General features: G+C 40.8%; 2 protein-coding genes across 5 annotated transcripts in view; one reads left to right on the top strand and one right to left on the bottom strand.

The window, feature by feature from the left end:
* TBC1D31 (TBC1 domain family member 31) overlaps nt 1–9,096 on the bottom strand; it is a 77,695-nt gene extending 68,599 nt beyond the window's left edge. The window contains exons 1-3 of one of the 4 annotated variants that reach the window (XM_037803133.1): nt 8,809–9,096; nt 5,434–5,580; nt 1,960–2,075 (exon numbers count right to left, since the gene is read on the bottom strand). In XM_037803133.1, coding sequence (XP_037659061.1) covers nt 1,960–2,075; nt 5,434–5,580; nt 8,809–8,945 — 400 coding nt within the window. In that variant the 5' untranslated portion in view covers nt 8,946–9,096. The remainder of the gene's footprint in view (nt 1–1,959; nt 2,076–5,433; nt 5,581–8,808) is intronic. The other 3 variants (XM_037803134.1, XM_037803135.1, XM_037803136.1) reach the window with 3 other exon arrangements.
* A 12,909-nt stretch (nt 9,097–22,005) lies between these two features.
* DERL1 (derlin 1) overlaps nt 22,006–26,837 on the top strand; it is a 32,955-nt gene continuing 28,123 nt past the window's right edge. The window contains exon 1 of the mRNA XM_037802793.1: nt 22,006–22,381. Within this exon, the coding sequence (XP_037658721.1) occupies nt 22,229–22,381 (153 nt within the window). The 5' untranslated portion in view covers nt 22,006–22,228. The remainder of the gene's footprint in view (nt 22,382–26,837) is intronic.

The raw sequence follows: 26,837 nt of genomic DNA, 5'->3' as shown, positions 1-26,837 counted from the left end.
CAGATAAAGGTGGATTTCAGACTTGAACAGTTCTATTTTAGTTATGTAAGCAGATGGTGGTACTATTAACCAGTGTAAGAAAAACATTAGGAGAAACAGATTGAGTGATGTGAAAAGAAGATAATGAATTCGATTTAAAAAAATTGATCCTGAGGTACCTGTATGTATGTGTTTGCACACATACAAGCAGAGAAAACAATCTGGCAGGGAAAACAACAAAAACTACTCATCGTAATTTTCACTGGGTAGTAGAATTATAGGTGATTTTCATTTTCTTTTTATACTTTTCTGTATGTTTCCAAGTTTTCTATGATAGGCATGTATTACTTTTATGATTAGATTTTTCCCCCCAGATAGATGGAACTGAGAAGAATAGTTAGAAACTAAGATAGAAATCTAGGAAACATCAACATTCAAAGTTGGTCAAAACTGAAGAGAGAGGAAGAGATAAATCCTGTAGGGACAGAATAGAGGTTTCCAAACACCAGTCTAAAGTCCGGCATTAGTCAATGATCAATTTTTCATTTGTCCTCAGCAAAACGAGAAAAATAAGGACAATGTAGGGAGTTTTTTCACAAAGCTAAATTGAAAGTACTTCGCTTAAATCTATTATTATGTCCTTCTAAATTTCATTGTGTTAAGAAACAAACCAACCTTGTTTTATGAAATGAAATTGTATTTTTCTTCCAGGATCAACAAGCAAAATTAAAAGTTGACAACCTATATGGATTATTCTACTTAATTTTTTTTAATTAGGCCAAAAATCCAAAAAAGTCTAGGAACCACTAAAGGAATCCATGAAAGGAACTACTAAGAAGCAGTGAGAAATGTAGGAGAACCAGGAGAGATGATATGATGAAAACTAAAGAAAGACACTTAAAGTAATCAGAAGTATCTGATGCTACTGAGAAGTAGAAAGAAAAGCTTACAGAGGACCTCACCAGTGAGAGGTTACTAATGGCCTTTTTAGAAATAAAAGTCTCCATAGCATGTGCTGGGAGTGGGGGGAGACGAGTAAGAATACATTGATGGATGCTGGTAGGAAGCAGGATTTGGCAGGGAAGGGAAAGACAGATGGAGGTAGGTGGGGAATTAGGAGGGACTGTATTAGGATGTGAGTTCAAAAGACATGAGAACAAGAGAATGGGTGGAATGCAAGGGAAGCGATCACAGACTCGGTATTTTAGAATTTTTGTCACAGCAACGTTTGTTATTCCACATATTAGAAACTGTTTAAAAGTCCAACAATACATAATTGCTTAAATAATCATGGTACATCTATACAGTGGAATACTAGGTATTTATTTTAAATCCAGTGTAAGAATTTTTAATGACGTGAGGAAAAGATTCCACAAAACAACAAAGAAAGGATGATTACATATTTCTTAGCATATAAAATAGGTTCATGCACAGAAAACACTGACTGTGTGTCTCTGGGCATTGCTGAAGGATGACTGTTTCTTATTCTTCATGTTTAGAGCAAGTGTGTAGAACAGTGATTAAGTCTGCCGCCAGACCACCTAGGTGGAATCCTGGCCCCACCACTTACAAGCTGTGGGACTTCAGTCAACGTACCTCTGTGCCTCAGTTTCCTCACTGGAAAAAATGGGGATAATAATATCTAATCTTGTATGATGATTAACATGAATTAATATGTATCAAGTCATAGAACAGTACATGGGAGAGTAAACGCTATGTAAGTGTTTGCAATCATTATTACTATTGGTGTCACTATCTTTCTAAATATTAAAACACATGAATTACTTCAATAACAAGAAAAAATAATACAGTTGAAATATCTCCTTTTTAAAAATAAGAGTAAGAGTTCAGTCTACAGAACCCTAAGTTTCTAATAAAACTATGTGGATAGGTTATTAAAAAAGTATCCATGTATTTTATTCTTGTATCTCAATCTATATTTTACTCTGCTTCAAAAAGACAAACAGGAGGACTTCTTACCTGTATCAAAACACTTAATAGAATAATCAGCTAATGCCACAAGGAATTCCGACTTCCTACGAAGATTAAAGGCCAGGGCTGTGCAAGCTTGTGCTGCTCGCTGAACAAGATTAAACCTATTAAGAGATTACTGCATTAATATCAGAAATTCTTCAAATAATCATAGAATTTTAGCATTGGAGAAGATCTTCAAATAATCATGGAATTTCAGTATTGGAGACCTTAAAGATGAAGAAAATGAGCCCTACGGAAATGAGCTACCATTTTGGTAGGCCAAAAATAGATTATGAATGGTACTACATCACCTTAAGGAGTTTGCACATCATTTACATGGAATGAGAAACCATCATAAGTGTTCACCATAACAGAAGCATGATTATGTCTTTCAAGAAGATGATGTGGGCAGCAATGGGCAAATGGATAGAGGACTAGGGGAAAAGAGATCATTACGAATGCTATGACAGAGAATTTCAACGAGAGTTACTGGAATAAAACAGAAAGGAAAAATAGGAAAGATTTCAGAAGCTAAGTGGAGAGGAACTTGGGATGCTTTAAATATGGGGTGATAAAAGAGCAGTCAGGAACTCCTCATATTGCTGCGATGACTAAATGAAATACTACATGCAAAGTGCAGAGTGCTTGGCACATTAATTAGAGTTTAATTTATAAGGATTGTGTTTTTGTGCCTGGGCAAAGGAGAAACAAGTTTAGGGGTAGGAAATAAGTTTGGTTTTAAAAATGTTGAGTTTAAGGACTTTGCAAAACATCCAGCGCAGCACCTTCCAAAATAAATATAATGTAAGCCACATCTGTAATTTAAACTTTTCTAGGAGCCACTTAAAAAAAGTAAAAGGAAACAGGTAAAATAAATTTTCACAGTATATTTTATTTAAGCCAATATTATCTAAAATATTATTTCACCATATAAGCAATATAAAAAATTGAGCTATTTTACATTCTTTTTCTTCACACTAAGTCTTCAAAATCCAGTGTGTATGTTACACTTATGGCACATCTCAATTTGGACTAGCCATTTTTCCAGGGCTCACTAGCCATAACGGCTAGTGACTACCATCAGCAACAGCCCCATCTAGGAGATTTCAGATTGGCAGAAGTAAGTTGGCATTAACAGTGGTTATGTGGCGACCGAAGCCTGAGGCTTGGTGGTGATGAAATTATCAAAGAAAGTACCCGGAATATGGAAGGAAGTGGGCCAAGGACAGACACCCGGGTAGCACAACATTAAGGGGCTGGCCCTGGAAGAAGAGTAAGGAAAACAAACAAGGGAAAAGTGTTCAGAAAGGTAGAAAAATCAGGAAAGGGTCATACAGTGAAGCAAAAGGAAAAAAATAATCAGGGAGGGCAAGACAAGATCATTTAGTCTTTAGTAAGGTGAGAATTGAAAAGAAGCCATTGGATTGGACATTAGGAAGACTGAAGGAAGCCCAGTGTACTGAGCTTTAGAATCAGATAGGCCTAATTTCAAGTCTCAGCTCTGCCATTAGTAGCCCTAAATGTTTAAAGGCAAAGAAAAGGGACAGTGAGCAAAAGAAAAGAGAGGAAAACTCATGTTGCAAAGTCCCAGGGGAGGCTACAGAAGATAGGAGTAAAGAACTGAAAAACCAGCTATAGGGATCGGCACTGGAAGAAACTAAGATAACCCATTTTTGTGAATAAGGTAGGAAAGAGGTAAACTTGAGGTTGCTGTGGGGGAAGAGGAAAGAAAGCTTGAAGACTTCTATTTACTCATGAATAAAGGCTAGGCAGTCAGAGTAAGGGTAAGGTGGAATACAAGGAGACAAGGAAATTGGTAAAGGTTTGGAACACAGAGGAGAATGGGAAAATTAAATACAATAAATAAGCAAATTAATTGCTAAGCATCATTGATGTTCATCATTCTGTAATGGAGTCAACCAACAATTCTTTTTATTTCGTCCAGCAGTGGCATCAAAGAAGAGATAATGTATTAATTTAAGATTGGGAATTAACAGGATATGGTAGGCAAGAGTAAAAGACTAGGAGAACTGTGACCATAACTTTTTTGGTAAAGGGCAGAAACAACAAATTTCCTCCTAATAAATCACAGGTAAATAAATCTTATGCAGGCATATTACAGAAGTGATCTTCTCACTGTGGTATACAATTTTGATTTGCCCCAATATTGGTTACAGTAACTTTAATCATTTGATCAAAGTGGCATCTGCTGGTTTCTTCACTGTAAATAACTCTTTTTCCTTCTGTAATTAACAAGTATTTTGTGGGGAGGTACTTTGTGATTAGGCAAATATCTATTTCTCATTAAATTATTGAGTGATTGCAGCATGAACTCATGGATTTCTATTTTACTGAAGGGGTTATTATTAACCATTATCATTATTTATTATAATGCCCAAATTGTCTCATGTTTGGCCAGAGGTCACTCCTTCCAAGCTGGTGACTGTATCCTTTTGACACATCCCCATCATTTTCTGAACAATTCCTTCTTTCCGGTTACAAGATGTCCCAAGTTCATCCTGCACTTTCCCTGCCTCAGTCCTGAAACTGACCATTTCTTTAAGAATCCCTGGTTCCTTTCAGTGGAGAGTGGTATTTAGAAACCAAGAACTGGGCACGAGGTGCATTCATTACTATGGGGGTATTGTTGGTCCCAAGCCAGTTCAGTGGACAAAGCCAGGGAATATATGTACATATATCCCTACACATACATACAAACACCCACACACACCTCTATTTCTATGTCTATTGACATATATCCAAAACAATAAGTTCACACTGATATATCCAGTCCCAATCCAATACCACAGAATTCATTGCAGTTTTCTCCATTTCCACATCTGTAACTCCCTTTTCCAATAGTGAGAAAAATGCCCCTGTGATCGTCAATATATTTACTTATCTGATCAAAGCCCCCTGTATTAAACTAATTTCCCATCACTGCCCTGACTCCCCATGAAGACACCCTCTGATTCCCTTGCTGCAGCCCTCCCTCTCACCTACTGCTGCACAGATACCTGATCAAGCCCACCTAATTACTTTTGGATTAAATTGTTCAGCAAGGGAAGAGGTGAAGAAGAGGAAGAAGAAGAGTGAGGATCAATTCTTTTAAATTCTTACATTTAATATACGGCAAAAATAAGTACAAAGGAAAGTGTGTTCTTTCCAACTTGTCTCATGAATGATCCAAGAAATTAACTGATAAATTAGCAATAACGAGTTATAAAGGAAAAGGAGATACCAGAGATACTATTAAAAACAGGACTTCAATTCTCTAAGAAATTTAACTGTATTATCTTTCTATTCTTTCCCATTTTCTTCTTTCAGTACTTATGACACTGTTTTGCAGGTTAGCATGGTACCTGAATTATATTAAGAACTTAATAAATATTCCTGAATGAATAATGAATAGCAGGTACTAAAATAGTCAGTGATTTAGTAACTTGTTAAATTAGGTAAGTATCAACAGTATCTGCTTACCTGTTTCCACACAAGTCAAAAACATAGATATTTCCTTGATGGTCCCCAGCCATTAAACGATCACCTGAGCTATCAAATGCCACATTTAAAAATCGCAAAACTTTTGGAAGATAATCAGAAGTGCTGTGAATTATGTTCACAATAATTCTGTCAAAAAAAAAAATCCATTAAACTCCATGTTAAGCATTACTTGACATTATGAAAAATATGATTTATAGTATACTTTACTGATTTTGAAGTTTTTGCCAACCCATTCTCCCTTCTCCTGCTGCTGCTCCTCCTCCTCTACCCACTGCAAGCATCGATCACACAATGATTTCCGACAACAGTTCAGAAAATTACAAATTATAAAAGTAGCTGTTGTTCATTTATTCATCAAATATTTGAGCACTCGCTATGTGTCAGGCATTGAGGAAGACCGGAGCTAATAATGTCATTAATAGACATGGCTTCTGCTCTCTTGGAGCTTACCATTTAGTGGGAAAGACAGATGTTAAACAAATAAACACACATATAAGTTTATAAATAAATTGTGACTAAGTGAAAGAAGACAACAGAGTATAAGTGAATGTATTTTAGATTGAATAAATTGTTACATTAAACACAGAACACACCTGCTAAAACAATAATGTAATAGTTTTACAAATCACAAGCTACCATTATATAAGAAAAATTTTAATTTGACATTCTAAGGAGAATGTTCCAAAGTGAATTATTTGTACATAAGTTTTATTTTCATTTCTAATATATCTATTATAATACTCTGTAAGGTAAGTTCCATGAGGACAGGCACCACCATTGGTTTATAAATGTATCCTAGCACCTAATCTTGTGCTTAGCACACAAAAGGCACTCAAAATATACCTGTTAAATAAACCAATGCTCTAATAAGAAGTCATTTTTAAAACACAGATTAATCACATTTCTACTCAAAAGGTTAAAAAAGTTAATTTATGTTTCAAAATAATGCTATAGAAACATATAGAATGATTAAAAAGCCAAAAGAAAATTAAACATTCTAATCATGGGTTTTAAACAGCTGATATACACACAGAATATTAAAAGAGGAAGAAAAGGAAAAGAAAAACCTAAACATAGAAAAAAATGAATATTCTAAAATATCAATATCAGTTGTCTGTGGGGAATAGGAATATGGATGATTGTTTTTCTCCTTTCTTTCTATTTTTCTGCATTTTACACGTTCTTTACTTTTATAATAATGAAGATGAACTTTATTAAGCTTGCACAGCTATATTTGTCTAAAGTTATTATTTTCTGGCAGGAAGATTATATACCATGTATCTGCTAAGTATTATTTACTCATCAAATTTTCAGCACAAATTAACTCCTTAGAATAATAGATGTGTGTATATTCTGGTCATGAAGTGCAGAATAATTCCATTCTTTATTGCAACAATAGTTTTTAATAATGAAAATTTTTACCTTAATTGACTTTTATTATCACTTCATTAAAGCCTGCTAAGTTGAATTAAGTGGGTCAAACATTTTCTTCATGTTTATTCTAAACATAAGGCTGTTCAGACTCATTGAGGGAAACAGCAATATTCTTACAATGCGTATTTTCATCTAGTCCCCAAGGGGGGGAAACACCAAAGTAAATGTACTGAAATGATAAGCAATAACATTAAAATATTCCCTGGTAACTATAATCAAGGCAAACAACTTTTCCCTCCAGCCCTTTTTTAAACAACATTTATTATGTGTTCTAATAACAAAATTACATGAATATTGCAGAAAATCTGGAAAATACAGAAAAACACTAAAAAATAAAGTTGACTGTAATCTTACCATCTAGATAAAATCATATTTAATGTCAACATTCTGCCCTTCTGATATTTCATATAAATCACACATACAAGGATTTATTTTTACAGCTCACAGGTTACCTGACAGAGATCCTTAGTCCTTGAACATAACAAAAACATCAGATATTTACTGAGCACCAAGATGCATGAGACACTATGCTAAAGTCTTCAAAAACCCCTAAGGCAACCCTGTGCCACTGTAAGTGGCAACCCACTTACAGTCTTGGTGACTAACTCCCCCCAGGTCACAGAGCTAGCAAAGGAACATTCAAGTCAACTAAAGTTCACAGTCAGGGAAGGCTCTCTGCCCCTCTCAATATCATAAACAATAGGTTTTAATGAATAAAAAGACAGCTATATTTTAATGGAAGAAGCAAACTTCCATTTTTGAATATGTGAACCACAAACATGTTTCTTTCTTTTTTTAATCCTGCATGCATATCCAGATATTTTATAACAGCAAGAAAGAGAATTACTGTGGGTTGACAATAACTTAGTGTGTTTAGAGAACATCAGAGGGAGGGGTGGTATTTGCACACACTCCAAACTTGGGAATGAAAAACCTGAAGAATTCCTACTCTGAACAAAGCTTTTTATTCAATGGAGCTGATGGGGCAGCAGCACTGTCAGGTGACTGACAGCAACCAGAAACCAAACTGGCTGCTGCTACAACCTGTAGCACCGTGCTTTGGGCAGGGCAAGTGATCAGTCGAGAAGAAACCAAAGGATCAACAGAAAAATCAGTGGAACAAGAAACACACGCAAGAGACACCGCGAAGTCTGTGAAATCCTAGAGAATGGGAAGCAATAACATCACTCTTAAGTGCAGCAATCGGAACTGAGATGGCACCACTTTGGGGTAAAGGCTTCCCTTGAAGTCACACAGGAGAGGCTGAGACTCAAACAGGACAGATGAATGGGAAAGAACGAAAAGAGGCGCTGGCCGTTCTAGAAGGCACCCCTGCATTGTAGAGTATAACCCTCTACCCCATCAAACACAGACATGCTTATATGTAAAATCCACGAGAACCAGAAGTTCGTTTTTTTTTCACCACCGTACTACAGCGCAGAGCATACTTAGCATAGTAGGCGCTCAATAAATAGTTGATGTATGCAGGCATCCCTGAATACATGCAGTGATTTAAGGGTGGATAAGTTGCGGCATTTCGGAGAGCGTAATGCTTTCGGTTCCTCCTCTTGATTCTTTTCCAGCTGCAACTGTTAAATATTTACTGAGCATCTACTACGTGCCAAGGATACTAAGAGGCGCCTATAAAAATCAAGGCAGACACACTCCTGACACGCACCTGAAGCGCAAATTCTCTTACACAAGACTGCTGTCCACGCAACCCCGGATCAGCAGGGGTCCTTCCCGGACCCTGGCGTCCGGGGTACACCGTGACTCCAGCCACCTGCCCTTCCTGAGGTCACCCAACCCAGGGATTCCGGACAGGGTCAGAGCCAGATCCCAAACCTCTAGCTCGCTCCTTGCACCCCTTCATGAGATCTTCCCCACCCGCCCCTCAAACGCCTCTCCCCAGAAGCGGACCCGCCCCTCGCCGGCCTCCATCCCGCTACACAGCCCGCGCACTCGCGTCGCGGCCTATACCCGTCCCGAGTGGCTGGGGTTGGCTTGCGGTGCCATATCTTTCCGCTGTCCTTGTTGCCCAGGTCTGTACTCTGCATGTCGAAGCCCACGCGGGACCTCTGCCCTCAGGACCCGCCACCGCTGCGGCCGGCCAGGTGGGTAACCGTCCAGGAGCCCTCCCGGCAGGCGCCGCGCTCCTCGCCCGGGAAATTTGAGCGCCAGTAGTGGCGGCCAGGTTCCCCACCGGACCGTACCAACAGCGCGCCGGCCTCCCGTCTACAACCAATCGGAAGGTGGTTTCCTTCCCAAACTCCTCCCATGTATCCCTTCCTCTGTTGATGATGGAATTGGCCAACCACTGTCTCCTAGACTCCGCCCCACTACAGAGTTGGGGGCGGAGTCGTCCCTCGGGACCCAAAGCCTTCTGGGAATCGTAGTTTTCTACCGGCGGAGCCTGGGCTGAAAGGACCTGCTAGGGAACTCGGAGCTCTAGGAGCCTCGTGGGGTTTCGGGCTCCCAACGGAAGCAATGAAAGTGATTTTCTTTTGCGGTCCTTGCATTCCATCCTGAATTGCATAGGGATTCAGTGATTGTACAGCGACAACTAATTGAGAAGTAAGGGGCCAAATGCATTGAGAATTGAAGGTTTCCTTTCATAGAATTATAGGGCTCCAAAGAACCTTATAGATGAACTAATCCACCTTTCTTGAACTTTTCATCATCGTAATGATTACTTTCTTCAATTCCTTACTCTGAAAAGAGGCTCGGGTAATATGATGTTCTGTGCACCAGTCACGGTCCAGAAAGACAATAATGTCATCAACAATTGACTGACATCAAAGTTCTTTCTGGTAAAAATTCATTTAGCATTTGTTCCGGTTTGCTAAAGCTTCACTGAAGAATGGCTTGATGGCGTCCGGAACACCTCTGTCAGCTGTGAAGGCTGGTGTCTGCTGGTCCTTTGCTCTTGGGTTGTATTTCAAAATGGCTTTCTCTAAAATGTCTCTGGGCGTCGGTTTGGTTCCTCTCTCTCAGCTCCTGTGCATCCTTGCTTCTTTCTCCCAGGTAGTTTCTAAGCATCTGGGAGTCATCTCTTAGCTTCTCCAGGGCAAACTCTGGGCTTCATCTCTTAGCTTAGCATCTCCAAATGTCCTCCCTGCATCTCCAAGCGTCAGCATCGGCTCTTGACCTATCTTAAGGACTCCAGTGAACTAATCAAGACCCACCCTTGGGTGGGGCCCACACCTCCATGGAAATAAGATAATCAAAGGTCTCACCCACAGTTGGGTGAATCACATCTCCATGGAAACACTCAATCAAAAGGTTCCACCCTAATCAAAAGATTAATACGTCTGCCCCCACAAGATTGCATTAAAGAACATGGCTTTTGTCGGGGACATAATAGATTCAAACCAGCACACACTTCTATAGTGCTTACCATGTATCAGACACTCTTCTAAGTGTTTTGCAAATATTAACTCCTTTAATTCATTTAATTTTCATTTAAAAAAAAAACCCTACAATGTAGGTATTACTATTCTCCCCATTTTTAGTGCCCTGTTAATGGTATATTGGTTTCCTGAGGCTGCAATAACAAATTACCACAAGCTTGGTTGTTTACAACAACAGAAATTTATTCTTTCACAGTCCTGGAGGCCAGACATCAGAAATCAAGGTATTGACAGGGCCACATTCCCTCTGGAGGCTCTAAGGGAGATTCCATTCTATGCCTATTCTTGTTTCTGGTCGTTGCCATAGCCTTGGCTTGTGGCCACATCACTGGAATCTCTGCCTCTCTCTCCACATTGCCTTCTCCTTTGTGTGTCTGTTTTCTGCCGTCTCAAATTTCCTTCTGCCTTTCTCTTATAAGGACATAGGATTTAGGGCACACCTGGATAATCCAGCATGATTTTATCTCAAGATCTTCAATTTAATGATATCTGCAAAGACCCTTTTTCAAAAAAAGTCACATATGCAGGTTCTGGGAACTAGGATGTGGCCCTCTATTCTACCCACTACAGGCAGATACTATATTATCCCCATTTTGCAGATGAGGAGATTGAGGTAGCAGGGGAGCCAGGATTAGAATCTTAATCTTCCCATTCCTGCTCCCATGTTTTTCTATGAAAGAAAAATTACTCTAAAAAAAGTTATATGGCCATTGTATTTGAAAAAGCTTAAATTCCCTAGCAGAAAAGCAAAATGTTCAAAATATTTTATCAGTACTCACATGGATTTAAAAACTTTTTATGCAAGGGGTAGCTCTGAGAAGTCAGACAATTTTTAATATCCTATTCCAGAGGGGACAACCAAATTCCTAATTTTTATTTATTGGATTTGAGATGGTTATAAACTATGTGTCTGAACGTTTGTTTTGTTACACAGGAAACAGGGTGTTAACCTTATGCATGTAAGTTGAAACATGAGTTATTTCCCAAATTTGTCTCCCACACAGGTAATCAAACAACATTTTTATCAGTAACACATATATATTTGTCAAGTATAGGAATTCACTTGTGTCAGGCACATACTAAGCACTCAATACATATTTATTGAAAATTTGAGAATTGCTTAAACTTAAACCATTTCAGGCTTTTTTTTTTTTAATTAAAATAAAAATCCTTTCTATCACAATAGGCAAATGGCCCAGATTAGCCCTTTATCTGTCAACAAGTAGGTCATGTGTTTCTCTTGTCACTCGTTCATTCAGTTAGTGAGTTAACCAGTCAGTCACTCAACATTTTGAATGCCAATCATGTGTCAGGCCCTGTGCAAGAATGTGGGGATAGAGAGCTGGACAAAGATGAGTTCCATGCCCTTGGAAAGCTCATAGCTTCTGGTGAAATGGGGAATACAAGGGGAAATAAATGTGTAAGTATAATACCATGTGATCAGTGCTGTAAGTGAGGTATCAGTGGAATTTCAGAGAAGGGAGCAATTAATGCTCTTGGGGGTTGGGGTGGGGAGGGGAGATGTGAGCAAGAAGAGTGACATTTGAGCTAGGTCTAGAAGGTTGAGGTGGAAAGGCTTTGTACACAGAAGAGAGAATGAGCTTTGGAGGTTGTGATGGTGAGGTTCATATATTACCTTGGCTGGGTGATGGTACCCAGGTGTCTGGTCAAGCAAGCACTGGCCTAACTATTATTACAAGGACACTTATGGCTGGTTAATAAACCAGAAGTCTGGTTTAGTAAATCGTCAGTCAATTGGCTACAGCTGTGACTGATTATATCAACAAAAGGCGTGTCTTTCACAATGAGAGAATGTAATCAGCTGGATTTAATCCAATCAGTTGAAGACTTTTAAGCAAGATGGATAGGGGACCTTCACTTCTTGGGCTAAACAGTGAAGCATTTCCTGAGGAGTTCATCAAAGCTGACAGTTCGTTTCCTGAGGAGTTCATTGAACACGTTCATCAAAGTTGTCAGTTTGCTGCCTGAGTTCATTGAATATCTTCATTGGAGTTGCCAGTTTGCTGCCTGCCCTATGGAATTTGGACTCATGCGTACCCACAGTTATGTGAGACATTTTTATAAAATCTGATATTTATAGATATCTCTTGTTGATTCTGTTTCCCTAGAGAACCGTAACTAATACAGAGGTTGTTCTGGTTTGCTAATGCTGCCATTTTGCAAAACACCAGAAATGGATTGGCTCTTACAAAAGGAAGTTTATTGGGTTACAAAGTTACAGTCTGAAGGCCATAAAGTGTCCAAGGTAAGGCATCAGCAATCGGATACCTTCACTGAAGGATGGCCATTGATGTCCGGATGTTAGCTCGGAAGGCATGTGATTGGTATCCGCTTGCTCTCAGGTTGTATTTCAAAATGGCATTCTCCAAAATGTTGCTCTTGGGGCATTTTGCCCTCTCTTAGCTGCAATTCCTCTTCAAAATGTCACTCTTAGATGCTCTAAACCCCTTCTGTTGGTCAGTTTGTTTATATGGCTCCAGTGATTTAATTCAGACCCACCCTAAATGGGTGGGGTAACACCTCCATGGAAATTCTCCAAGCAAAGTCTTGCCCATACCAACATGGAATATGACTTCTGGGGAGGAATGTAGACCTGGCATCGTGGGATGGAGAACATCTACTTGACCAAAATGGGGAAGTGAAAGGAAATGAAATAAGCTTCAGTGGCAGAGAGATTCCAAAAGGAGTCGAGAGGTCACTCTGGTGGGCACTCTTATGCACAATATAGACAACATTTTTTAGGTTCTAATGAATTGAGGTAGCTGGCAGTAGATACCTGAAACTATCAAACTACAACCCAGAACCCATGAATCTTGAAGACGATTGTATAAAAATACAGCTTATGAGGGGTGACAGTGTGATTGGGAAAGCCATATGGTCCACACTCCCCTTTGTCTAGTTGATGGATGGATGAGTAGAAAAATGGGGGAAGGAAAAAAACAAACAAACAAACAAACAAAGGCACCCAGTGTTCTTTTTTACTTTAATTGCCCTTTTGCACTTTAATTATTATTCTTGTTATTTTTGTGTGTGTGGTAATGAAGGTGTCAGGGATTGATTTTGGGGATAAATGCACAACTATGTAATGGTACTGTGAACAATCGAATGTACGATTTGTTTTGTATGACTGCGTGGTATGTGAATATATCTCAATAAAATGAATTTAAAAAAAAAACAAAAAAAGTCTTGCCCATAGTTGATTGAATCACATCTCCATGGAAACACTCAATCAATAGGTTGCAGCCTAATCAACACTAATACAGTCTGCCTCCACAAGAGTGCCTCAAAGATAATGGCATTTTGGTAGCCACAATACATCCAAACCAGCACAGAGTTTGTTATTGCAGCATGAAGTAGACCATCTTAATGTAGTCATTTTGTCCCCATTTTACAGATGAGGAAACTAAGGTTTGGAGTGGTTATATAATTTGCCCAAGGTCACACAGACTTGATTCAAATAGATTCAAAAGTAAACCTATTTGGATCCATTATCTCCCTCTGCCTTTCCTATGCTTCTGTGTCTCTCATGCACCAGATATATATGGTTTTTCCAAAAGACTGATTAACTTGGACCAGAAAATAATTTATCGCTAGCCTGGGTTACAAATCTCTGGGAACCTGTACAACAAGATTCTGTTCCATTCCCCTTGTATAAAAGGACTTATTCACACATTAAAAGAAGTGTTGGTAAAGAGGCTCTCAATGTTGAGAGTGCTTTAATACACACACACACACACACACACACACACACACACACACAAAGCACAGAGGAGGTGGGAGTAGGGGAAGGTATGGTGGGATTGTAGATATGACTAGTTTTGCCTGCCCAGCACTCATCCCTTACTGAGAACTGCACTGCCCTCTCATATACACTTTCTGGGAAATATTTCTTAGCCCACCTTTTCCTGGTCACTGTGATTGACTCAGGGTAGGGCTTGATTCAAGGAGCCAATCAGAGCCCTCTGTTTGGATTTTTGAGTATAAGACCAAGGAGAGCAAGTCTCAGTCCCCGTCTGGTAGTAAAACCTGGGGCTTGCCAAAAGCAGTGGGTTCAGCTCTCTTAGACAGCCAGTCTAAGAGAGAGGAACTGATGTCCAGGCAAAAGCAGAAGAAAAACAGGGAAAGAGAGCATCCTGGAAGCCCACATCCATGGTTCCGATTGTTCCAGAAACACAACTGGTCTGCTGTCCTTCCCGTATTCTGGTTACTCCAGCTAGAATATTGCCTTTTATTTCTAAAGTAGATGGAATTAGAAGATAAAGAATCAGGGGAGGCTTTAGGAGGTGGCATTACATGAGCTGAATTTGGAAGAATGAATAGGGTTAACAAGGTGGAGAAGTGAGAAGAGGAGATGGCCTCTGTAGAAAAGTGTGTGTGTGTGTTTGTGTGTGTGTCTGTGTGTGTTGGGAAACAGCATGGTGCCTTCTAGAAACTGGAGGAGCTCAGAGCAGTTAAAGCACAGACTGCACTAGATGGCATAATGTACATAAAGTGCTTAGCACTTAGAAAGCCCTCGATGATGATGATGATAGTTATCATAATTATCATTACTGCATAGGTGAAGGGTATGAGAAGAGTAAGAGTATGCAAAACCCAGATTATAGAAAGACCAGGTCTGCCATTATAAGGAGTTAGGATCTTGTCCTGAAAAGTTCTAGGGAAACTTGAAGTGGTTTCTGGATATATCCCTCTGACTGCAGTGGAAAGATCACATAAAAGAGTTTGAGACTTGAGGCAGTAATAGGGTGGGAGCTGTTCTAATTGAAATAAAAAGTGATCAGGGGTTGACCAAATGAGTCACCTTGGAAGGAATTCAAATTGGCAACAGTCTGATGCCAAGGTTTTATTGACAACTTTGTAGGAAAGCTGACATTGCAAGGGAAACACTTCCGTTTCATCAGTAAAACAGTAAAACATACAGCTAACTGATGCAAACCCAAGCAACATTTTCCATTTTCTAGATGACTCAGTTACTTGGCCTTGTAAGGGGACAGAAGGAAGCAGAAGCCATTACAGGTGACTATGTCATAGTGCATCACTACAAACTCTCTCTCCATTTTAATGTGTCAGAATAGAAGAAAATCCAAAGCTTATGCTCACAGTGCTTAAATAAATATTCATGCCTAGGTGTTCTCATAAAACGTACATGAAAGCAACCAAGGGCAGTGTTTCATGTATAATCAAAAGGATTTGGCACTTACAGCTGAGCTAGTACTGTATTCAGAGGAGAGGGGAAATGTGATGTTGATCGTAACATGCAGCAAGATCATTCCCAAAAACAATGAGAAAACTGCTGACATAGATGAGGCTTTCTAAAAAGCCTCCTTGAGACTAAGGGAAGGAGAATACTAGAAGGTGAAGCTCCCTATTGCAGTGCCTCAAGTTTCCTACGTTTCATGTGGCCAGGGAGAAAGAGGATCTGGAGCTGTTGGCCTCTATCATGTCCAAAGCTGTCCTAACAGACAAGGACAGGCTAGAGCCACCTCTGTCTTAGCCACAACTGCATAATATCCTTATGAATGTGACATAATTTTATAATTCCTTCATTTTTGGCACTTGAGTTTTTTAAAATTATTTGCAAACTTTACACCAAAGAAATTAATAATGAATTGTGCTATTCTAGGTGCAGGTGTAAGCCAGCATAGGAAGACTAAACTTTCAAAATTTTACTCTGCAGATTGTGGCCTATTCAAAAGACCTCCCTGGGCAGACAGCTGTGGAGTCAGAGGATGTCGGGAATATCTTCCACAGGACCGGATAATTAGCCTTGATTTATAGGTTCCTAATAGCATGTGTGGGCTCAGAGGACAGGCTATCAATCAAGCGTGACAGGATGCTGGTAAAACATGAGTCAAATGCCTCTAATTGCTGTAAGGTAGGAAGACGAACTGATTGAGCCAAGCATTAATTGTCCAGCAAAGTATTCCAGGGCAGCTTGGCATCCTTCCTCCTGTCACTCTGGGCAGTGTGTGTGGGGGGGCCAAGGACCCAAGTGAGGGCGACTGGCCAGAGGCAGCATCTACTAGATCTCCTTATGGCCCAACTTCATTGCATCCCAACTGGATCTTCAAGCTCCCATTTTCAGTGTGGCCTTAGCACTAAAAATTGTCCTTCCCAAGTATTTTTAGGGCTTTGATTTTATTGATTGCTTTGAAAAATAACTTCAAGCAACTTTCTACGTGAGGAAAGACAATGATAAGAAAAGCTATGAACAATGGGATCTGTACAGTGGGGTTGTCTTTTTAACCTATAGATCTTTGCAGAGTGTGGTCTTTGTCAGCAAAGCAGTTCTTTGAAGCTGGGACCCTCTGCTTAAGCCTTCAGAGAATTATTTTATAAGGAAGTAGGTGTGTGCCTGGGGGTGGGGAGCAGCAGGGTTATGAACCAACACTGATTGGGCGTCTGCACCAGGTGTGTCAGCTGCCTTTACTTTTTTACAGTTTTTTCTTTAGTCTTGCTTGTTTTTTGCTTTTAAATCCTGTAGAAGCTTCTATTTGAATTTTGTCGGAAATTAAAACCTCCAACTCATGGGTACTGTGAACATATAGTCAACTTTCAAATATTCTTCCCTGTTATTCTCATAAATTACACTTGCACTCATTTGATCTTGGACCCTGACTAATGATTTGGAAAACACGGGCATTGTATTTACAGGTATGGAGCCTGGAATTTGTTGACTCCACCATTTACTAGGACAATAACCTTGGGCAAAGTATTTAATATTTCTGCGCCTCAATTTCTTTATCTGTAACATCTGGATATTAATAGCGCCTCCCTCAGAGAATTGTGGGGAGTTTAGAATGCATCTGGCACATAGAAGTGCTCAATGAATGTTCACCACTATGATTAGTATTATTTAAGCCCTTTTAAGGAGGGTACCAATTTCTTCTTACCAGTGGTATACTGATAAATGTTTAACAACTGCCTCTGTAATAAAAACACCATGATTTGTAGAATTTGCCAGTTTTCCTGGTGTAAATACTCCCAACATTGGCAATTTCAAGATACAAATATGATGTCACTGAAGGTGGCATTGGAAAGAGGTGTGAAATAGTATGTCCACCTTACAGATGCAGTACCTTGAGCATAGATAATAGTAAAATGTAGTACAATAATTAAGAAGTGATGTATTTTGAGTATGTCACCTTTAAAAAATATAAAATTTATTTAAATGTGACTTTACGTAATTTAATTTTTAACAATGATTTAATGATGGACTCAAATTTCTAAAAATTTAACAGTTGGTCCTTGTGGCTGGAATGAACTGGCTCCAGCACTGCATTGGTTCTTACCAACTTTCATCAACTTAGACATTTGATAATGTTTCAGTTGTTTAACGTTACATAACAAGCCCAAACCTATTGGTGTCAAAAGATTTCCCATTTCTTAAAATTCTGTGAATTGATTGGGTTCAACCAAGCAGCTCTTCTGCACCCCGTGGTGTAGTCAAGGTCACTCATTTGACCACATTTAGCTAGAGCATATCTGGGCCTAAATATGCAAAAGGAGGAGGGAGCACTGCCAGTGCAGCATATGCATGTATGCACATCCTTTCTGCAGCACCAGCAATAAAATTCCATGACCAAAACAGCCGGTATATCCAACTTTTACCAAACCATCTGTAATTACTTTGCTTTTCCTCTAAGTTTTCTGATTCTTGGTGTTCTTGGTGCCTCCGTTTGCTCTCTTCTTCAGGGAAATGGTTCTGTTCTATTTCTTATTAGGCTAAGGTTACATTTGCTCTCTCTGTAAAAGGGGATCCTCATTCATTAGTTCAATAAATGTTAATTGTGCTCCCACGGTAGGCTTGGGCTACTCTGGGTGCTGGAGATACAGCAGTGAACAAGACAAAGTTCCCGCTTGCTGGGAGCTTACGTCCAAGTTAGGGAGACAGACAAGAAACAAATAAGAAAATAAATTAATGATACTGTTAGGTCATGGAAAGTAAAGAAATGTTTAAGCATTTTTGGTAAAGGGATGAGAATGACGAGGTGGGGAAATATTTTGATTAAGGTGCCCAGGGAAGGCACCCATAAGGGGTGTTGTCTGAGTGGAAACCTGAGTGCAGGGCAGGGGGGCGCACAACACCCCCTCCTCCAGGAGGCATTTGGAACAGTGCAGGGTTGTTTCCGCTTATGGGCACAACTGCCAATTTAGGGCAGGGGCAAGGGATGTTAGGTAGACATCCTGCAGCCTAGGATGGTTCACTTTTGAAAGTGCCCGAGATATTCCCGCAAGTGAGAACTCTGTAATATCTGAACCTAGAACCAAACTTTTACAATCTCCCCCAGAGATTGTCCTGCTCGCTCTTTCCCCTCCTTAAGGCCTTTACTCAAGTTTATCTCCTGAAGTCTCTCAATAAGGCTCCCTCCAACCATCCCACTTAAAATTGCAATCCTAAATCTACTTCCTTGCTTTATTTTTTTTTTCCTGGCACTTATCACCAGTTCACATATCGTATGTCTTACTTTTGTCCTTTTTATTGTCATTTGGCCTTCTCTAGAATGTAAGCTCCAAGAGGGCAGAGATATTTGTCAGTTTGATTCACTGCTGTATCTCTGATACCTAAACGAGTGTCTGGCATATAACTGGCATTCAATACAAACATTATTGAATGAATGAATTAAAGAGCACCACCTTTGGCTTCAGACAGAAACTGTGTTTAAGTCCTATGTATGTATGTGCTAGCAGGGGGCAAATTACATAACTTTTCTGAGCCTGATTCTTCATTTATTAATGGAAATAAAAGTACCTCAAAAGTTGAAGGGTTCTTGTGAAGACTCATTGAGACCATGGCCATAAAGGATACAGCTCAGTGCCAACCCATTGTTAGCACTCAATAAATGTTAACTATTACATACAAAAATGTATATACATAAGGATTCATTGTTGGAATTTGGGTAACTGCTTGAATGCAAGGAAAGTGTGGGAGTGGAAAAAAAAAACATTTTTGAGGATCTCTTACATGTCATCTGTGTAGTAGCAGCTTTTATATGTTACCTTGTTGAATTTCATGGACAAGGAAGGGCCCTGGATGACCAACTGGACAAGGTAGTTGGTCAACTAGTGAGCTTGAGAAATGAAGAAGGGACAGCTCAGAGTTGAGGAAACCAGGAGAGCGAAGGCCTCCAGGATGGCCCTGGGATGGGATTTGAGATACTAGGTGTGATCACTGTGAAATCGGTTGTCAATACATGACCTTAAAGGGGTGAGGTGGGTTAACCAAATCCAGTAAACATTCAGGATGCTCCAACAGTGTGCCAGGCACCACGACAGGCAAGGCAGATACACAGATGGAAAAGCAGAGAAACTACCTCAAGGAACTTCCCGTGGAACAGGGCTGAGCATCACTGAAGTGGGTACTGTCCTGGAAGTAGGGACAAGTTCTCCAGGAGATCATCATAAAATGGGAAATGAACAAAGCCTGGATCCATGACACGAAGGCTGTTGGTGATGTATTTAGCATCTACTTCGAGTCAGACAGTGTTGGCAGTATATAAAACAAAATGAAATAGCCATGATTTAAACTTGAGTGTTCTAAAACCTGAAGTGTAATTCCAGAGTATTCACTCTCAAATGAAATTCACTTATAACCCACAACCTAAAATTAAATTCTGCTAGCCATTGGGTATATATGTTGTTCTTGTCTTTTTCCCATGCACATGTCCTTATGAATTCATCAGAGAAAACTTCCTTAGCACTCAGTTTGGTAGTGGTACAAGAAAATATGGGTGCAGGCTATGCAGAGGAGAAACTTCAAGCAATTTTCCAAATGTTAGTTTATTTATACAACATCTAGGTTTTCTTTTATATCAAAGTTATCTTTCTGTAAGGTTGTACCAATTTATATTCCTACCAGTGTATGAGTGAGTTTCTTCCCAAATTCTCTACATTCAATATTTATTAGGTCCCCAATGTTGTTTGCTCTTACAGGACTGTAGAGTATTTACTGCCTTCTTATCCTGTAAAAGCTGATTTTGTTAATTAACATGAAGGACAAGATACTATGAAATTTTTCTAAAATCTCAGATTGTCAAAAACCTTGCGGTTTGAAATTATATCTGGGTGAATGGAACATCCCATTCCTGCTTGGAGGAACTGACCCATTTGCATTGCTTTGATGCAGGGTTTTCAACTCAGGTGTAAAGCTTTGGATAATGAGATTTCAGACCCCACATTCCACATTTATCTTAACTTTGAGGTTTTCAAGGAAAAAGGACTGTGGATCTGTGTGGCAGTTTGAACTTGTATGTACCCCAGAAAAACATTTTCTTAAATATAATCTATTCCTGTGTGACCTTTTGATGAGGCTACTTTAGTTAAGGTGTGACCCACCTGAATCAGGATGGGTTTTAATCATATTACTGGAGTCCTTTATAAGCAGAATGAAATTCAGACAGACAGAGATAGAAAGCCATAGAGGAGGCAGCCAGAAGCTGAAATCAGTGGAACCCGGAAGAGAAGGGAAAGACCAGGATAACTAGCAGCCAGCCCCAGAAGGCCAGACTTCGGGGAGAAAGCATCATCTTGATGATGGCTTAGTTTGGACTTTCTTTGAGCCTCAAAACTGCAAGGAACTAAATTCCCATTGTTTAAACCGGACCCATTTCCTGGTATTTGCTAGAGGAGCCTAGGAAACTAAAACAGTCTGCTTCCCAGTTCAGGTTCTGAGCCTGAGGTTAACCCCCTTTACACACAGCCCTACTTCGCTTTGAGCATAGCAAAACATTTCTTTATTTAAATTTTACCAAAACTCCATCTTTTCTCATAATATCCGATAATAACCCTGTTTTGTTTTGTTTGGTAAGATGGCCCAGGTTCCTCTTATGAGCAGTCTCCTTTGTTGCAGGAAGTTAATAAATCTAACTCTACAGGAGTGTTCCTGGTGGTCTTTATCAGATGGCTTTATCAGTTCTGAGCTGTAGGCCTTAAATCTGAAAATAACAGGTAAAGTTCCACTCAATTTCTTTTTACAGATTGAAAAAAAAAAATTAAACAAGATGAAATCCCCTCTGCTTGTAATTTAAGTCCTGCCTAATGAACTAGATGAACAGACAAGATTATTTCTGCTTTTCAGTTCCTCCAACACTCCAAACTAGTTGGAGCAGCTGTTTTCTCTGCCTGGAAAACTTTTCCCTCATCTTTGCCTGGCTGGCTCAGTCCAAACGTCACCTCCTCAGAGAAGGCTTACCTGATCATCTTCATCTAAAGTAGCCATCACTCCCCACAGCCTCCCCACCCCGCCTCACTCTACTCCACCACCCTATTTTATTTTCCTTATCACTATCCAAAATTATCTTCCTCAATTATTTATTTGTTCATTATCCGTCTATCCCCGTTAATGTAAGCTCTAAGAGAGATGGTACCATGTTCTCAGCCTGGCACTCCGTAGGCGCTCAACAAACGTTTGTTGAAAGAACGCAAAAAGGCGGGCATATCTTGTTTCCCTTTCTTCCTTGCCTCTGAATACCTATCACAGGGGACCACCTGCTTTCCATCTCTGGCGAAAAAAAAGGTGGAAGGCATTCGGCCTCGCCATTGGCTGAAGCATTTGTCGTTGCTCCTGGCAACCACTGTCTCCCATCAGTCTTGTCTTCGCCCCGCCCCTCCTCTCCCCGCCCCCATGGCCGCGGAGCCTCCGCCCAGCAGTAAAAGCCATTCTTGCCCTTTAAGCGGCGGGACTTCTGGTCACGTCGTCTGCGGCCGCCGGAAGGGGAAGTTTCGCCTTGGAACTCTCCCTCGCTTGTCCGAATTCGGTGGCGCCACGTCTGCCGGTCTCCGCCTTCTGCACCGCGGCTTCGGCGGCTTCCGCCTAGACACCTTACACTCGCGGAGCCGGCCGCGTAGTGAGGTGGCCCAGGACGGCGAGCCGGGCGACTGTGTGCATCCTGGCCACCTGAGCGGCGAAGATGTCAGACATCGGGGACTGGTTCAGGAGCATCCCGGCCATCACGCGCTATTGGTTCGCCGCCACCGTCGCGGTGCCCTTGGTTGGCAAACTCGGCCTCATCAGCCCGGCCTACTTTTTCCTCTGGCCCGAAGCTTTCCTCTATCGCTTCCAGGTACTGATTGGCTCCTGGGGCAGTTGAGACTACAGGTTCCAGGCCGCCCCGCGGCGGCGGAGCGTACGCCGGCGGGCTGCGGACGCGCGGTGCCTGCCGGGACTTGTAGTGCGTCGGCTTTAGGGGTTTAGGGCGGGGTCTTAGACTGGAGGAGAGGTCGTGGGGTCTGGAGCGAAGGCCTGGATAGCTGGAGACGGGTTTGTTCTGGTGGTAAGGGACCGATCTCGTCCTTGTATTAAGATTGTGCTCGCCACCTCCCCGCACTCGATGAAGGAGGCAGTGATAAGGTAAGTAAGTGATGTTTGTCAACGTATTGGATCCCGGTGTTGGGACCCCAAAGAACCAAGGTTAGCAGTCTGGGACTACCTGGAGCAGGTGCCCTTTTACCTACTTCTGCCACCCACGTGGGTGGCGTGTAGGTGTCAACTTGGCCGATGTCGAGCTGAGCAGTCCTTTTCATGTTAAGGGAGTTTCTTTTTTTCCTCCTGTAGGAGGTACTTAAAGTCAGAAATGCAGAGGAGTTTATTTAATCTGCACTTTGCCCAGGTTAAAATACTATTGGTATGTAGTAGTTGAATGTATGAATGAATGAATAAAAAGTAAATTGCTCCAGAAATGGAAGGTACTGTTACTTTCTTAAGCCTTAAGGAAGCAGTCTAGAGCGTTCACCTGGCAAGAGAATGTTAAGTTCCTGGGGGTTATCTTTATTTACCTTGTTCTGTGGTTTAAACTTTAGTTAGTAGCAGGTCAGATACCAAGATCTGAGATTAAATTCAACACATGATTTGACCCAAGGATAATACTCTTTTGCATTCTCCTCACTGGCTGTTATATCTTAGTCTCTTTTGCTGGTTCCTCATCTTCCTGACCTTTAAGTGTTCTGTTGTGCCCCAGGGATCAGTTACAGGACCTCTTCTCTACATTCTCCACCTAGGTGATTTCATTTAGCTTCATGGATTTAGATACTTGGTAAACTGAAGACCTCCAAGTACAAGTACAGAGATCTTCAGTTCAGATTGATCTCCTGTTTTCCGTACTTGTACATCCAACAGTCTATTTGAGATGTAATACTTGGATGACTAACAGGCATCTCAAACTTAACATGTTCTAAACTGAATCCCCTTCTTTCTCCCCTAGAAGTAAACAGCAACTCCATTATTACAGGAGCTAAAGCTAATAGTCTAGGAGTCATCTCTGACTTCTCTTACTCTCACACTCTACAGTCTCTCAGCAAATTCTGTTGACTCTACCTTTGACATATATCCATAATACAGTTCCTTCTCACCCTGTGTCGCAAGCCATTATCATCTTCCAGTTCTATTCCTTTCAGTCTTTTCTACAAACAGCTAGAGGGATCCTGACAAGTCCTGTCAGTCCTCGGCTGAGAACTCTCCAATGTCTTCTCCGCTGGCTAAGTAAAATCTCAGTCCTTTCAATGGCCTGCAAGGCCCCCCACTCCTTCTCTGACTTCATTTCCCATTCCTCTCCACCTTGTACATTAGGCTCTACAGTGGCATTCTGACTGTTCCTTCAGCGTATAATGATCCCTCTTCAGGGCCTTTGCATACAGTGTTCTCTGCTTGAGGAAGATAACTGTGGCTCTGGCTCTCTCCTTTATCTCCTTACTTCTTTTTGGGACTCTGCTCAAATGCCACCTTGTTGGTGAGGTCTTCTCTAATTGCTCTACATAAAATAGTACCTTTCTTCCATTCTGTCTCTACCTTTACTTTTTCTTGCGTTTATCACCCCTTAGTACATGTTACTCTGCTTCCCCTCAGAGAGTAAGGCTCCATGAGAGTAGTATCTTTGTCTTGTTTACCACCCTTTTGTTACTTAGAATAATGCCTTGCACATAGCAGGTGCTTATGTGTTGGTTAAATGCATGGACCTAATTGGGCACTAGCTATGTGCTAGGCACTGAAGATACAATAATGAATAGGACAGAAAAGGTCCTGGCTCCTGTGAAGAAAATGAGAGAGGCATGTGATGATAGTGTGGTCCAGAAAGGGACCAGATAAGATATTTGAACTGAAACTTGATGAGCAGCCAGCCTTGGGAAGATCTGGTTCTGGGACAAACTTTCAAAAAAAAGGAATAGGAAGTGAAAGGCTTAGAGGCAGTAACAAGGAACAGACGAGTGGATTGCTAGTACAGAGTGAGCTGTAGGGATGACGCTTGGTAGATGAGGCCAGGAAGCTAGACAGTGGGCATGCAGTAAAGTGAAGATGGAAAAGTAGATCATGTAGGGCCTTCTAGGTATGTTAAGGGGGTTGAACTTTATTTTGAGGGCACAAGGAAGCTTTTGGAGCCTTTTGAATAAAGGACTGACAAGATTGCCTTTTCTACTCCATTGGGTGGACTTGGTGTGTGTGGGGTTAGGGGGTGGAGGTAGGGGTTGCCCACCGTGTTTGTGTGTGTGTGTGTGAGAGAGAGAGAGAGAGGGAAAGAGGGAGAAAGAGGGAGAGGGAGAGGTCGAGAGGGCTAGGTAACGGATTAGAGAGGAGTTAAGTCAGAGTCAGGAGAGAAAGTGGTTTTGCCCAGGATGGCTGTGAAGTTAAGGGAGAAGTGGACAGATTTGGGAGTTGAATTGGGCAAGATTGCGGTTAGATTGGATATGAAGGATGAAGGGGTGAAGGAAACAGGATTCAAAGATGCCACTCGCAGGAGCAACTGAGCAGCTGGCGGAGCCATTTACTAAGGTTGGGAATGTGTAGGGAGGCTCAGGTTGGGTGAGGGCTGTGGGTGAAGAATTAGGTTTTGGCCTAAGTCTGAGATGCTTTTTCGGCATTCAAGTGGAGGAGTTAAGTAGACAGTTGGACATAAGGATATGATTCTGGAGTGCACCCAGAATGGCCTTCTGTTTTCTGTTTATTTGCGTTAGTAAATATCTGTTGACTGAATGCTGTGCACATTTTGCCTGATGCCCTGTTGGGTAATATGTGTGCATGGGAGCCACAGTTATAAATCATTTTGTGAAAAGAATCTGATCAACACTGGCTCTTTGACCCTCCTTGCAAAATCTTGCTCGCTTGTATAATCAGATTAGTAAAATAAGAAACATGAGAAAGCCTTTCTGTTAGGGAGCAGATGAAGAATGTTAGAAGAGGTGAACTGACTAGTCGTCTCCTTTAGAAAGGGTCTTCGTTTATGTCACACCTCGTTGCACCTTTCCCGTGTTTCCCATCTTCCTTTCTTTGTTTCCTCGGGGCCTGTTAGCCTGGGTCAGTGAGAAGGTGCTGGCAGGAGGGAGGAGAGAGGCACCGACTGCCCAGGTATGCAAAGACCAGTCTCTATACCTTGTTTCCTCTTAATGCTGCTCGAATTCCTACCCCTTCTAGACAAGTGTAGCTTTCAGATCCACCTGGAGGAACTCATTTGCAAATGAAGCAGTTGAGTGAAAACTGCATCTGAGAGGCTGATGTGAAAGGACAAAGGATGTGTGTGTCGTTGCTTGAGCAGAGTTTCTGCTTGAGGCTCATCTTTTCCTTAGAAGCTGGATCATTAAGGTAGACCTGGGAATTTTACTGCTTGCCCTTAAGAAAAAATTGGAGATAATTGGTTTAGAATTGTGGATACGTGTTGGAAGTCACAAAAGATATTTTTCCTTTTTAACTATTGGTTTTCTCTGAGTAGTTCATTGGTTTGGAATCCAAAGTTTAAAATGTTTTGGATAAATGGAAACACATAGGTGTGTGTTAAAACTCACTACACTGTGGTACAGAATTTCTCTTTTCTTAGTCCCTTAGACTTAACACCCAGCATTCAACAGTTCACAGGTATGAAATGTCTTCATATTGGTCCCTGATTAACTCAAAGAGAAGTGGTGATTTCCCACGGCTGCCTGCCTGTTGGTATTTCTTCATTTCTTTAGACAAAGTAATATCACTTCCTTATCCCTGTATTATGCTGCTTCATATGTTAGCTCCTTCTTTCTTGCAGTCATCCTGAGATAGTGTTACCCCACTTTATAGACAACTGCAGTTGCAGTTTCTATTCTGGTGAGTTGAAGATAGTTCTAGGCTGTCTTATTGAACTCCTTTGTATAATATCTACCGAAACACATAGCTAAGTGTTTAGTAAAACATTATTTGAAGGTGATTTCTTCCATATTAGTCATAACAAATTATTTTTCTTTTTCTGTTAGAGTAAAACCTGATTTCAGGTAGTTGCGTCATGGGCTCAAGGCTGGGCTCAGCCCCGTAATAGTTGTGTGGCCTTCTGCAAGTTACTTATTCTTTCTGAGCCTCAATTCCTTTATCTGAAAAATGGGGATAATGTAATACCGTGTAAACTCTAAGAGATCATCAATTATAAGATGCTCTGACAATTTAATACAACTATTTTTGGGGATGAAAAAGGTAGAAAAGATTAAATAAATACAATGATTATAAGACACATCCTCATTTCAGAAACACAAAAATCAGTACCTTCAAAGTGAGGAAATGTGCTACTTACT

Source organism: Choloepus didactylus, chromosome 14, assembly GCF_015220235.1.
Source record: "Choloepus didactylus isolate mChoDid1 chromosome 14, mChoDid1.pri, whole genome shotgun sequence".
NCBI lineage: Eukaryota > Metazoa > Chordata > Mammalia > Pilosa > Megalonychidae > Choloepus > Choloepus didactylus.
Note: the sequence above shows the minus strand (reverse complement) of the source record. Positions and strands in the feature narration are given on the sequence as shown.